The following is a 13146-nucleotide window of genomic DNA, read 5'->3' on the forward strand; positions in this document are numbered from 1 at the left end:
AGAAAGGGTTTTACCAGCAACAAGAAAAGGGCATCCCGGGGGGCTTTTAAGCCACGGCTGCACGTGTAGTCACCAAGGCGGATGTGCAGTGGGGAATCTGCATGGACTTGGGGCCAAAGTCATGTGATGGTGACTCAGCCCAGAGCAGAATCTTGAGGCCTGTAAGGGTCAACATCACCAAGTCTCTGGCTCTTCAGTGGGTCTGCTATCTCAGTGTTCAGAGGGGCTGAGATCCTGTGGAGATAAGTCAAAATGTGTGTCAGCTCCATCTTCACTTCTGAATATACTGGGGCTGTGTCCTGACCTTATGGTGGCTGTTTGTTCTTATGTTCTTTCACAAGTATCACTGGCAGTGGAGTCTTTTGAGACCTGGTGTCCATTTCAGAGCCGCTCCACCTGCCAAAAGCCAGAGCTGGATAAGGTCCCTCTTCTTCAAGACGTAGCCTCTAGAACCCTCAGAACCAAGAGAGGCAGGCAAGCTCAGACCTCACTGGCATCTTTCCCAAGGATAATGAGATGCTTCTTCTCTTTGCCTTTGGGCAGGAGATGATGCTCTCACCCTGTCTTTGGTCCCAAACCCCAGATCTCTATATCCTGAGTCCTTCTGGGTAGCTCTATGGGGATGACCCCCAACCCCGACTCCATGAGACCTGAACCAAACTTCCTCCTCACCTGCTCCCCATCCTCCAGATTCCCTCCCTCTGCCCATGTGGGCATCATTCATCATTCATCATTCTAGATATTCTTACAACACACACACACACACACTCTTGAATCAGTCCACCAGTCACCCTGATAGATTTCTCTGTGAACATCAATAAACCAAAGTCCCTGTGTACATTACAGGTGATTCTTGGACTCATTTAAACTCCAGGGTCCCCCCACAGGGGTAGCTCATTTGGTTAAGCGTCTGCCTTCAGCTCAGGCCATGATCTCAGGGTCCTGGGATTGAGCCCCACATCAGGCTCCCTGCTCAGCAGGGAGTCTGCTTCTCCCTCTGCCTGCTGCTCCCCCTACTTGTGCTCTCTCTCCTGCCTCTCTCTCTGACAAATAAATAAATAAAATTAAAAAAAAAAAAAGAGAAAATTAACTCCAGGGTCCCTGAAGTAGAGATAGTCTCTAACTTACTTCCCACACCAGAGCACCCAGGACACTCTCAGCACAAGCTAGTGACTCAGCCCCTTCCTTGTCAACTTGCTGTCCCAGGAGTGACCTGTGTACCCTAGGCCAGCACGCCAAGCCTATCAGCTTCAATCTCCGGTAGATAATCTATCAACCACAATCTGGGATGGAAGGAAAATTCATTGCCTCTGGCAGATCTACTCTGTCCTTGTCACTAACACTTGCCTGACCTTGGTGACTTCCTGGGACAAGGTAACACAGGGAAAGAACGATCCAGCAACCACCTTCTGCACAGGAGGAGAACCAGGCTCAGGGAGGAGAAGACCCCTTGTCCAGGTCTCAGGAAGGCAAGGTCAAGCTGGGTCTAGGTCCCTGGTCTCGGAACTCCCAGGCAGGAGCAGAGACAGGCAGCAGACAGAAGCTTGGTCCAACATTTTCTGGCCTCTCAAAGTGCTCAAAGGTCATTTTGGAGGTGGTAGAACTTGCCTGATTTGTTAAGATCCTGGGAGGGTGTGGAAGGAGGAGGAGGAGCCTCGGAAGCTATCTCCGCAGGCAGGACTTGGTGGAGTAGTAGATGCTGCACGGGGTTCCCACGTCCCAGTGGGTCCCAGCTACAGGGAGCCTTGGGGACCTTTGGGCCGCGGGGACTTGGAGGCGTTCTGCAGAGACACTCATCATGGCCTGCGAGAAGACGTGCTCGAACAGTCGGACCAAGTGGGCCCTTCTGGGCAGTGCCAGCGTGGCTCTGGTGATCGCCATTGGATTGGTCCTGAGCTTTGTCCTGCAGCCACACAGCCCGCTGGGTAGGGGCCCCTGTCATGCCATCTGGCTGGCTTCCCCATCCACCGCTCTGACTCCTCCTCTCTCTCACCCCACATCCCCGCTACAACTCTCCCCATCAACTTTCCCCTCCCCCTCCACCAGGCTTGTTGCCTTCAGCCCAGACCTCCCTCCTGTGCCCCTGAATGGACCTTCCTTTTGAGGGGGTCCTATAGGCATCTCAGACTCCGCAGAGGCCGAGTCTCAGCTCAATTTATCCTTCCCCACACCCAGTCCTCCATGGGCCCTCTCTGGGTGAAGGACCTTTCCCTTCCCACAGAAATCTGGGGGCAGCCTTCATTCCCTCTCCTGCCTCATGTCTGTACCCTCAGGCCTGGTGTCTTGAGGCCTCTGCTTCCCCACCCTCTGCTCTCCCTGCCCCCCAAGCTCCCAGGCCTCAGGTGTCCTTAACTCCTACAGCTTTCCTGCCCACAGTCTCAGTCTGCAGCCTACTCTCCCAGCTAGTGCTAGCTCTGCAGCCCATGAGGTCTTGCTAATCACAAATCCCCTTGCCGCCCTCAACACACAGCTAGCCCCTTTGCTGGCGTTCATGGCCATTTACAGTCTGATCACAAGGCCCCTTTCCAGGCCTGCCCTCTCCTTGTATCCGCTCCCATCTGTACCCGGCCAGTAGCTGTTCGTCCAGGTGACCACACTCTTGTCCTTCCTCCCAGCCTTTGCTGATACCGTTCTCTCTGTCCCCCTTTTCTTTCAGCGTTACACCCTTCCTCAAAGCCCCCTTAAATGTTCCCTCCTCTTCCTGTAAACTTCCTGACCACCTAGGCTGGTTAGGGGGCTCCTTGGGCCCAGGAGCCCACATGTTTCTCTCTCTCGCTCATAGCACTGGTGTCTCTGGGTCCCCATCCCTCTGCTAGATGAAGAGCTGGACACGCCCTGGGACCCCATGGGGCGTCAGTGGGATGAACAGAGAGGAATGTGGGGCAGAGGCAAGAACTGAGGCCGACAGCTCCTTCGGCTTCCATTCCAGACTGTGAGCCTGAGGCGGTGTGCCGCCCCGACGCAGACATGCTGGACTACCTGCAGAGCCTGGGCCACATCAGCCAGCGGGACGGCCTGCTGGTCACCTGGTACCACGCTGCCAACAGCCGGAAGGAGATGGAAGCTGCCCTGAGAGGTAAGTCTGGCTGCCAGGGCTGGGGCAGGCCAGGGTAGAGGTGAAGGAGACAGGGGAGAGCAGAGGTGGGGATGAGACAGATTCCAAAGTCATGGTGTCCTGCCCTCTGCCCCAGCTGCCCCTCTCATGACCTGCCAGCTGCCCCTCTCATGACCTGCCAGCTGCCCCTCTCATGACCTGCCAGCTGCCAGCTGTCCCAGCTCGGAGGTCCTTGCCCTCAAAGCCAGTGGAAGCCAGAAGATGTGAATTTGAGGCTCAGTGTTATCAAAAATGAGCTGTGGAAAGCTGAGCAAACTGTAGAATGCCTCTGAGCCTCTGATTCGGAGCGATTATGGTGGCCCCTGGAGTAGCAGACCTGGCCCCACATCGTCAGGACCTTGGCCAAGAAGGCGGCCGAGGGCCCCAACCAGGCAGTGCCCAAGAGCAGGGAGCATGGACAGGCACCCCTTAGCCTAGCTCAGGGATCCAGAGGCCCATTTTGCTCCCTGGGGGTTCTACCAGGTCTCTGCAGTATAAGGCTGGTAAGGCTGACCCACAGCTGGGGTGAGGACCCTGGGTGAGACTCAGGGTTGGGGCCAGGCTCGTGAAGGCGTCTTGGACGTGAATGAGCTTCCATGAGGAGAGCAGAGGCCAGAGCCAAGATCTGGGAGGCAGACAGAACTGGGTTCAAATCCTACCTTGGTCCTTTACTGTCACAGTGATTTGGGACAGGTGACTTCCCCTGTCCGCAGTTCGGTTTTTCCCTCTGCATGATGTGGATTAGTAGAATTCCTGTATTATTAATCGTCCAAACCAGATCACACTGAGCCTGCAGAAATACACCAGACTCCCAGGCAAAGGGGGGATATGGCTGCTCTAGTTAAGTGAGCCTACTTGCTGTAAATAATGATTAACACTTAGTGAATACCTAACCGGGGTTATCTTATTATTTTAGTTCTTGTAAATGAGAAAGAGGAGGCACAGAGAAGACAAGTAACCTGCAGGAGTAACACAGATGACCTGTTTATCGCAGGGCTCATGCCTGTGGTCTGGGTTCACAGAGGAGGAGTTGGGGGAGGGTGGGAGGAGGGCTCTGTAACTTCCTGTCTGTTGGGGGGGGTTTGGGCAGCCCTCCTCCTCCCCTCCTGGGGCCACAGGAAATGGAACCTTTCCTGTTCGCTTGTTCCTTCTTCACACCCCACCCCAAACATGTCCACCTCCAGACTCAGCATCTGGAAGGCGAGTAACAACGTTTCATGGTAAGAGAAGACTTTTCCAGAAAGGAGCTGGGCCTAGGTGGCAAGCGCAGGGAGGCAGGTTAGGGCCAAAAGGTACTTTCCACTGGTCTACAGTTCGATTCATTGAGCATTCCCTGGGTCCCTGCTCCAGGTTGATCTCAGGAGAAGGGTTTAAAAATGAGTGAGCTGTGATCTTGTCTCCAAGGGGCTCACGTGTCTCCTGGGAGGCGGTTAGTGCAAGTTCAGCAAGGCAGCAGCATTGGGGTCACCAGGACTCAGAGGGCTCTCCATGCACCCCTGTCCCCCAAGACTGGAACTGCCCCCCATTGGATGGGAACCATTCTCAGGAGCTACCATCTTACCTGCACCCCAACCCGGTTCCAGCCCAGCTTCTCTGGGCTTCACTGGGTCCCCGAGCCTTTTGGACCCCTCTCTCTGCATTCTGAAGTAACCATAAGTTAAGATGAGAAAAAGTTGGGGCACCTGGGTGGCTCAGTGGGTTAAGCCACTGCCTTCGGCTCAGGTCATGATCTCGGGGTCCTGGGATCGAGTCCCGTATCGGGTTCTCTGCTCGGCGGAGATCCTGCTTCCCTCTCTCTCTCTCTGCCTGCCTCTCCATCTGCTTGTGATCTCTCTCTGTCAAATAAATAAATAAAATATTTTAAAAAAAAAAAAGATGAGAAAAAGCTTTGCGCTCAAGTCAGAAAATGAAGGTTGCCTTCATAAAGCCCTTCATGGTTTAACAACATGTGTTTGTGTTCACGTCCTACTTCCATGGCCCTGGGGGGCTCATCATCACCCTGCCAGTAAGGAAACCTGGGAGTCCCCTGTTCTAGAAGCAGGATCCGTAACATTTGGAGGAAATGGGATGATGTGAAATGCTTGGCTCACTGCCAGGGACATCCTGGCCCTCCGCTTCCTTCCCCTCCTGGAAATCCAGGCACCTAGATTTTAGGGAAATCTGCAGAAATTCTCTGTGACTTTGGCTGAGCTCGCTCTTACCTTTCCAGACCTAGGCTTTACTGAGCTTGACTTTCCTGTCATTCAGTCAGTCAGGTGTTCATCATTCAACAAACATTTCTGAAGCTCCTTTTTTAGGCCTGATACCATCTGGGTCCAGAAATTCAAGTGATGGTCACTTCAGACCCAGACCCTGCACCCTGATGCCTACACACAGGAGCAGTTCCATGGGACCAAGCCCTCAGAAGGGTAGCCCCGAAGCAGATGACTAAGTCGGACTGGACATGGGGTTCAGGCGTGGCCTCCCTGAGGAAGTGGTATTTTAAGCCCACACTAACAGATGAGCAGGACGTAGCCTAGTAAAGCTGCAGAGGGAAGAGTGTTGCCAAGGCAACAACCAGGAGTAAGAGCCCGGAGATGGGGGGACAGAAAATACTCAAGCCTCACTACTCAAAGTGCAGTCCACGGCCCGGCAGCTTGGTCCAGGCTGGGGAGCTGGGAGATAATGTAGAACCTTGGCCCCGCCCCTGACCTGCTGATCAGAGCTTGAATTTTAACAGTTCCTGGGTGATGGGTAGTAATGTTGCAGAAGCTGGAGGGGCTGGAACCTAGAAACTGAGGGAGAGGGGGACTCCAGGTGAGATTAGAAATTTTGTCAGGGCCTAGTCATGTGGGACCGCAAAGGCTGTGGTAAGGAATTGGGGTTTGAGTCCAAGGGCAATGGGTGGGACCATTTTGTTTCGTTTTTTAGCAAAAAGTGACATGAGCGGGTGCATGTTTAGAATACTCCTGTAGTTGCTGTGTAGAGAATGGACTTCCGGGGGGCAGGGCTAGAGGTGAGAGTTTAGGAGGTGGTGAGTGTGAACCAGGACAAGAGGCCCCTTCTGACGCCAGTGTGCAGAGCTGAACGTGAGCCCTGGCTCCCTTCCTCCCCTCTTCCCTATGCTGCGCATCCCAAATGCCAGTGGCCCTGGCAGGGTCTTCCAAGCCCACATCCATTGGGAAGGCCTTAGCTCCCTCCTAGACCAAACTCTAGAGGACAGGGTTTTAAAAACTGAAATTTAAAAAATTAAAATAACAAGGCTCCGTGCTACAAAGGTGCAGGGAGATGGGCAAGCTTGTGTACTCCAGGGGGGAACATGAATCAGAGCAGTTTTTCTAGACAGTAATTTGATAATGTGGGCCTTAAAAGTGACCCCACATAGCCCTAACTCTAATTCCACAAGTAGGTTCTAGAAATAATTCAAAAAGCAGAAAAGACTGTGCATCATTTATTAGTAGCAAAGAATTGGAAACTACCAAACTGCCTCAGGAGTAAGAGGTGGCTCACAAAATCACGGGAGCACTCTAACCAGAGCTTTTGTAGCCTTTACAAAAAAGAGACATAGATGGTGAAAATGTCATAATATTGAAGGAAAAAGATTAAAAATTATAAACGCAGTGGGGTCTCCACTGCGTAAAAAGCGTGCATAGACAAAAAAGGAAGAAAACACATCAAAATGTGAACTGTGATGGAAATGTGGGTTGAGTACTTTTCTTCCTGCTTTTCTGTATTTTCCAAATGTTCTTCAATAAATGGGTAAGACTTGGATGATGAGAAAAGAAGAAAAAAATCTTTTTCAAAGGAGCTGATCCAGTTCTGCCTCTTGCCCAGGCAATACCATGGTCCTGGAGGCCGATGTCACGGTAGAAGGACTCGACACAGTCAACGAGACAGGGGTCCCTATCATGGCGCACCCCCCAGCCATCTACAGCGACAACACCCTGCAGCAGTGGCTGGAGGCTGTGCTGGCCTCTTCCCAGAAGGGTAAGGACTCCCCGAGCCCCTCTCCACCCCTCCAGGCCAGCCCCAGACTCACTGCTCATTGCCTGGGCCCCAACCCCTGCCAGGCACCCGGGCCCAGGGAATTCTAGGTGAGGTGGGGGTACACCGCGAAGTGCAGACATGTTCAGGTTGTTGCCTCCGGAATCCCCCCGGAACTAGGTACAAACTGTTCAAAGCCCAACTCCACCCTTGCTTCCCAGGTCCCTTTGTCAATTTTGGTCAGAATCCAGGCCTTACCTTTCCACCTCCCATCTGTCATTCACCATGTCCCGCCCCCAGACTTGGCTGCTCTGTCTTCCCTCCATCACCACCAACACATACATCTGAGTGAGCTTTCCCAACGCCAGTTTTGTTACTCCCCTCTTTAGCCTTACATGGCTCCCCATTGCCCTGGGACAGCGTGTCCTCTCCTTGGTCTGGCTTTCAGCAACCTTTTCTAAACTCAAGCTTCATCCCCCTGCGGTTCCCCTCATCGCCATTCATCCCCAGCCCCTCACTGCCTGAATAGGGCAGGCCTTTGTTCACAGGGGCCTTGCCCTCCTCTATGCACACGCCCCTTCCTGCAGACTGAGTGACCTCCACACAGGCTAAGTTGGCTAAAGACACTCTTAGCCTGCCCTGTCCAAGAACCATGGTCTCCTCTCTCTGATGCTTGACAACCCCTGTGCCTGCCCAAGTCTGAGCCCTGGGCTGGCCTCTGCTTTCTCCCTACAGGGACAGGGCAGGTCCCTCCTCTGTGGTAGCTCAGCCTGTTTGAAAGCCCTCTTCACACCCAGCTGGAATCTGGGCCCTGTCTGCCCACCTCATCACCCACCCCACCCCAAACACTTCAGGAAGTCATGTCTGCTGGTTCCTTCTGCCCTGAGCATGAGGGACCATTTCCCCAAGCCCTTTGGCCCCTCCCCGCAGGCATCAAACTGGACTTCAAGAGCATCAAGGCTGTGGGCCTCTCACTGGACCTCCTGCGGCGGCTGACAGAGGACGGGAGAGTCCGAAGGCCCGTGTGGATCAATGCTGACATCCTGAGGGGCCCCAATGTGCCCATCTCAGTCGAGGTTAATGCCTCACGGTGAGTGTCCACTTCTCTCCCCCAGCTGTGGCCAGCGCTCTTCTTTCCCGTCTGGCACAGAAAGTGCTCAGGGGCCCTTTGCCGAGTGTACCTCCAGCCACACCATGGAACCAGACCTCTGAGCCTTTCCACATGCTGTTCCCTTCACTTTGAATGCCTTTCCCCTATTCCCTGGTGAACCTTTGCCCAGTCATTACCTCCTGCCACATCTACCCTGACATCCCAGCCTGCTGAGAGCCTTCATCCAGTCCGCACGTCCTCCTAACACAGCCCTGATTTGGGGGGCTGTCACAGCCAGATTACCAGTTTATAACCCCTACTCCACAGTGGACCCCTAGAGGGCAGACAGGGCCCAGTCCTTTCATATCCCCAGGGACCAAGGCAGGGCTTGGCTTGCTAGAGAAAAGCCTAAAAGTGCTAACTCCTTCCCCAGCCCCCCCTGAAATCCTAGCACTGCCACCAACACCCCCCCCCCCCATTCACCAGCTCATGGTACTCCAGTTTATAATGAAGGGCCACACAGAAGGAGAAAATGTGTCCAATTTGACCCTTACATAGCAGCGCAGTGTTGAGAGCATCTCCTGCCATGTTGCAGAAGGGAAAGCTGACAGTAATTGAGACTCCATTTGTTGAATGTTTATTATGTGCCCAGGCACTGTTTCCAAAAAGTACTGTAGTTACCAAGAGAATGAGGTAGGTACTATTATTTTCATTTTATTAACACAGGAACTATCGCATTGAAGTTAAAAGAGTGGCCTAGGTCTAAAAATGGAGAGCAAGGATTCTAAGCCAGGCCTTTCTGATTCCAGTCATCCATCTCTCCATCTGTCCATCCATCCAGAAAGCCAGCCAAACATCCATCCATCCATCCAGTACTATGATTCTCAAACTGAGGTGAATTTGGAAAGCAGCAGTTGGAAAAATGTAGTCAGTGGCCCAGGATAAATAATGGCTCATCTTCTTGGAGTGTGGATTTTACTCGATAGTTTGGGGAGGAGAGGGTAACATTATTGCTCCATTAAAATTCCTACCAGGGAAAAATTTACATGGGATTTAAAAATAAAACCTGAACCTTCAGAGACAAGTAGCAGAGTCTAGAAAGCCACATCTGGGGCTCTGGCTTGTCTCCCCTTGTCCAGCTGGGGATGCTGAAGGGGCCCTGCCCTACCAGAAGGGGTAACATCTTTGAGACTAAAAGAGGTTGAATGAGCTAAACTGCCCAAGGTTATAGAGTCAGAACCTGAACCCAGAACCCCCTGACTCCAAAGTCCATGCCTCATTCGTAAGACCTGAATAAGTCACTTCTGTTCTTCAGGACTTTGCTTCTGTCCTTACACTCTACATTCCATAGGACTTCCACTTCCTAGCCCAGTGATGGGAACCCAGGAGATGAGGAAGGGGCCAGCAAAGCTCTCAAAGACCAGTGTCTCTGATTTTCTGCAGGTTCTTGGCCTTGGTCCAGGAGAAGTATCCTGAGGCCACTCTGTCTCCGGGCTGGACCACCTTCTATGTGCCCGTGTTCCCGAACATGACATACACCCGAGCCATGGTGGAGAGGATGCAGGGACTGGTGGGCGCACTGCCACAGAGGGTCACTTTTCCCGTGCGGGCTGTCATGGTACGGGCTGCGTGGCCCCACTTCAGCTGGCTGCTGGGCCAATCCAAGAGGTGAAAACTCCAGGCCCCTGCCACAGCCCCTGATCTGCCAAACCTGCCCCCGGGCACCAGTGCCCCCTAGAGAGATCCCACCCCCTTAACCACATCTGTCCAGCACCCACTGGTGTTCGCATTCTCTGCAGCATCCCTGCTCTCTTCTTGTATACCTCTGGTGATGGGCTTCTCACTATCATCCGAAGCAGCCAGTGCATTGGTGGATAGCTTGACCTAGTGGCCAGTCTTCCTCCCTGGGAGCCGGCTGTGCCCAGGATCATCCTCTAGGGATTGAGGGACTCCCATATGTACTCGTGCGGTCTGCACCCAGCTGCCTAGTCCCACCTTCCTCGGCCACCTCCCACAGGAGTTCCAGAGCTGTCTCCTTCCCCCTCCACACCTGTTCTCCCCCACAGCCTGTACCCATCCCTGTCTATCCTTGTCCCATTCCTAAGACAGGACCAGAAATAGACACTCCCAGGGAGGAGGCAGGATGGGGCAGCCCCTCCTGCTCAATCTTTCTCTCTCCCTTCCTGAAGCCCCTGTGACAACTTCTGCCCCTGGGAAGGCAGGAGCAATTCTCAGGGAGGAGGGGCTGGTGGGAAGCTGGAGGCCAGCTACTCTCATCCCTGCACAGCTAGGGTGCTGCTCTGGGATGAAGACCTTGCTGGGCCCAGGCAGGAGCTGAGCTGGCTCTCTGGGCCCCAGGTACAGCCTGACGCTGTGGCAGGGTGCCTCGGACCCCGTGTCAGTGGATGATCTCCTCTACATCCGAGACAACACCGCACCCCACCAAGTCTACTATGACCTCTTTGAGCCTGTCCTGTCGCAGTTCAAGCAGCTGGCCGGTAGGGAGGGGCGTGGAGCAGCCAGGGAGGGTAGGGGGCCTGAATTTTGCACAGGACAGCATTTGGTGGAGAGTAGAGCAGAGCTAGAGAAGGGAAAATTCTGGGTGGACTCTAAGCACGTATTGTAGGCCAAACGTGGGTATGGTGTGCTGTGTCAGCCTCAGATATCCAGGAAGCAGTGATTCCATTCTAGAGAGAGAGAAACTGACCTTCAGACCACTTAAGTAATCTGCACCAAGTCATTTGCTGTACACAGCACAGCCTAGATGGGAACCCAGCAAATCCCAAACCCCGTGTACTTTTCCCTTGCAGCATAGTTTCTCAGAGCCTGCCCCCTCTGCACCAGTGTACCTACTAATCAGTGACCCAGATGCTACCTGTTAACTTGTCCAAACCCCTTATTCCCTTGACCCTGGACCTAGGAGAGCCACCAGTTAAACTATCTCCCAGGGAACCCACAAGACTCAACATTCCTGCCATGGGACCCATGTTGGTGTGGGGACGGGGAGTTCCATCTTTGGGGCTGGGCAGACTTGGCTCCATCAGGCTCCAACCCCAGCAACTCTGTTGTTCGGCTGTGGGACCTTGGCCAGCCCCTCCTTGTAATCTCTGATGGGAGGACGTGTGTCTGGTGGGGTGCCTTGAGGCAGGGAGAGAATGTGTGTAGACATAGGGCGCAGAGAAGGTGCTCTGGGAACGGTGGCATTTTCATCTTGACAATTTGGGGCCCCGCAGCGAATGCTACACGGAAGCGAATTTACTACACGGGAGGCAGCCTGATCCCTCTCCTCCAGCCCCCTGGCGGGGACGGTCTGAGTGTGGAATGGCTGGTTCCTGACCTCCAGGGCAACAGGAGAAGAGCAACAGTCAGCCTCCCAGGTAAGGCCTGCCTTCAGCCCCTGAGCCCCTGTGCTCCTAGCTAAACTAGGTAGCTTGGCGGCGGTGGGGGGGGGGGGGCTGTCCTTTTGTATGGGGCAGGAATCTAGGGCCTCTGTGACTGTGGCGGTGTGCTAGATGCCATGGTGGAGAGCCCGGGGCCCTAACCTTCAGTGCCCTTGAGTCCTGAGCCCTATCTGCTGTCTGCTGTGGAAGAGGCAGGCCACGACCTCAGGACTGAGTCCCAGTCAAAGGCCCAGAGCCGAGCTAGCTGCCGATCATGTCATTCTGATGAGTCCCAGGCACATTTATAAAGCAGCCTTCCACTTGGAGCTCAGACCATCATCGACAGATCTCAGCGGATAGGGCACCAGCTTCTCCTTGGCTGCCCCCATTACCACCCCTGGATACCCCCCATCACCCCAACTCCTGACACCGTTGTCTCCACCACCCCTTTCAGACAGAGAAGGCATGATCCTGCTAAACGTTGGCCTCCAGGGGCCTGCAGCCAAGGACACCGTGGCCATGGTGCGTGCCCCAGGAGGTCCTGTCCTGACGCTGGAGTCCTGCCTGCTGCAACTCGCTGGGCGGCCTGGACGCTGGGGTATCTACCTGCGCATAGCCGAGCCTTTGGCCCTCCGGCCGGCCCTGACCACACTGGCCCACCTTTCTGCTCATGGCCACCTGCTGCGGCCTGTGTGGATTGGGGCCACAGTCTCCCACGGCAGCTTTGTGGTCCCTGGCCACGTGGCCGGCAGGGAGCTGCTGACAGCCGTGGCAGAGGTGTTCCCCCACGTGACAGTGGCACCAGGCTGGCCTGAGGAGGCGCTGGGCAGTGGCTACGGGGAACAGCTGCTTGCAGATATGCTGGGCCTGTGCCAGGGTCTCTGGCAGCCTGTGTCCTTCCAGCTGCAGGCTGGGCTACTGGGCCGGGACACGGCTGGGGTGGTGGCCAGGCTGCTGGCAGCCTCGCCCCAGGCCACTGTCACAGTGGAGCACAGCTCTGAGGGGGGCGGCTATGCACCAGTGCGGGAGGTGCTGCTGGCTGCCAGGGCTGTGGACAGGACCCGAGTCTACTACAGGCTGCCTCAGAGGGACCGCGAAGACTTGCTGGCAGATGCTGGCAGGAACTGAGCACCTGCGGGGGCTGGGCCGGCGGTCGCCTGGGTCCAGGCTTTCCACGGCTGAGGCAGCAAGGAATAAATGCTCCTGTCTTCCTCGATGCACTGCCAATGTGTCCCTAGGGGCAGCAGGATGGAGGGGGAGTGGGCATGCGGTGGCCACTGTGGGGCAGGGGCTAGAGGGTCTGGAGGCTGGGGGCCAGATCACTCCGGTTGTCCAACAGGAACTGCTCACAGGCCTTGAAGGTGGTGTAGAACTCCGAGGAGAGACCAGCCACATTGGTGGTCACATAGTTGAGAAAGCCTGGGGTAGCCTGGTTGTAGTAGGACACCTGCCAGGTAGGAAGGAAGCCACATTCAGGGACGGGGGACGGCAGCAAATCTGGGCCAACACCCCGGGGCTCTAGGGGATGATGTGGTGTGACCCTGGTGGCTGACAACCCTGCTTCCTTCAGTCACCATACACGGTACTGCCAACCTGTGCCCCCTTTGTCAGATGGGGGA

General features: G+C 54.8%; 2 protein-coding genes across 7 annotated transcripts in view; one reads left to right on the plus strand and one right to left on the minus strand.

Moving 5' to 3' along the window:
* The first annotated feature begins 1660 nt into the window (after positions 1-1660).
* FAM151A (family with sequence similarity 151 member A) lies at positions 1661-12743 on the plus strand. Its single transcript, XM_047723916.1, has 8 exons — positions 1661-1921; positions 2926-3076; positions 6908-7060; positions 7988-8147; positions 9591-9815; positions 10506-10645; positions 11381-11524; positions 11982-12743. The coding sequence occupies exons 1-8, from the start codon at positions 1697-1699 to the stop codon at positions 12653-12655; spliced, it is 1872 nt and encodes a 623-aa protein (XP_047579872.1). The 5' UTR covers positions 1661-1696; the 3' UTR covers positions 12656-12743.
* ACOT11 (acyl-CoA thioesterase 11) overlaps positions 8762-13146 on the minus strand; it is a 52382-nt gene continuing 47997 nt past the window's right edge. For all 6 annotated transcript variants that reach the window (XM_047723919.1, XM_047723918.1, XM_047723917.1 and 3 more), the window contains exon 16: positions 8762-12974. In XM_047723919.1, the coding sequence (XP_047579875.1) occupies positions 12819-12974 (156 nt within the window). In that variant the 3' untranslated portion in view covers positions 8762-12818. The remainder of the gene's footprint in view (positions 12975-13146) is intronic.

This window comes from Lutra lutra, chromosome 4 (genome assembly GCF_902655055.1).
Source record: "Lutra lutra chromosome 4, mLutLut1.2, whole genome shotgun sequence".
Classification (NCBI taxonomy): domain Eukaryota; kingdom Metazoa; phylum Chordata; class Mammalia; order Carnivora; family Mustelidae; genus Lutra; species Lutra lutra.

Bases quoted from the DNA above. Each gene is read 5' to 3' on its own strand.
- FAM151A (XM_047723916.1), top strand. From the start codon at position 1,697: ATGCTGCACGGGGTTCCCACGTCCCAGTGGGTCCCAGCTACAGGGAGC. The intron at 7,061-7,987 runs GTAAGGACTCCC...CCCTCCCCGCAG, and splicing joins GCTGGCCTCTTCCCAGAAGG to GCATCAAACTGGACTTCAAG. The intron at 9,816-10,505 runs GTGAAAACTCCA...TCTGGGCCCCAG, and splicing joins CTGCTGGGCCAATCCAAGAG to GTACAGCCTGACGCTGTGGC.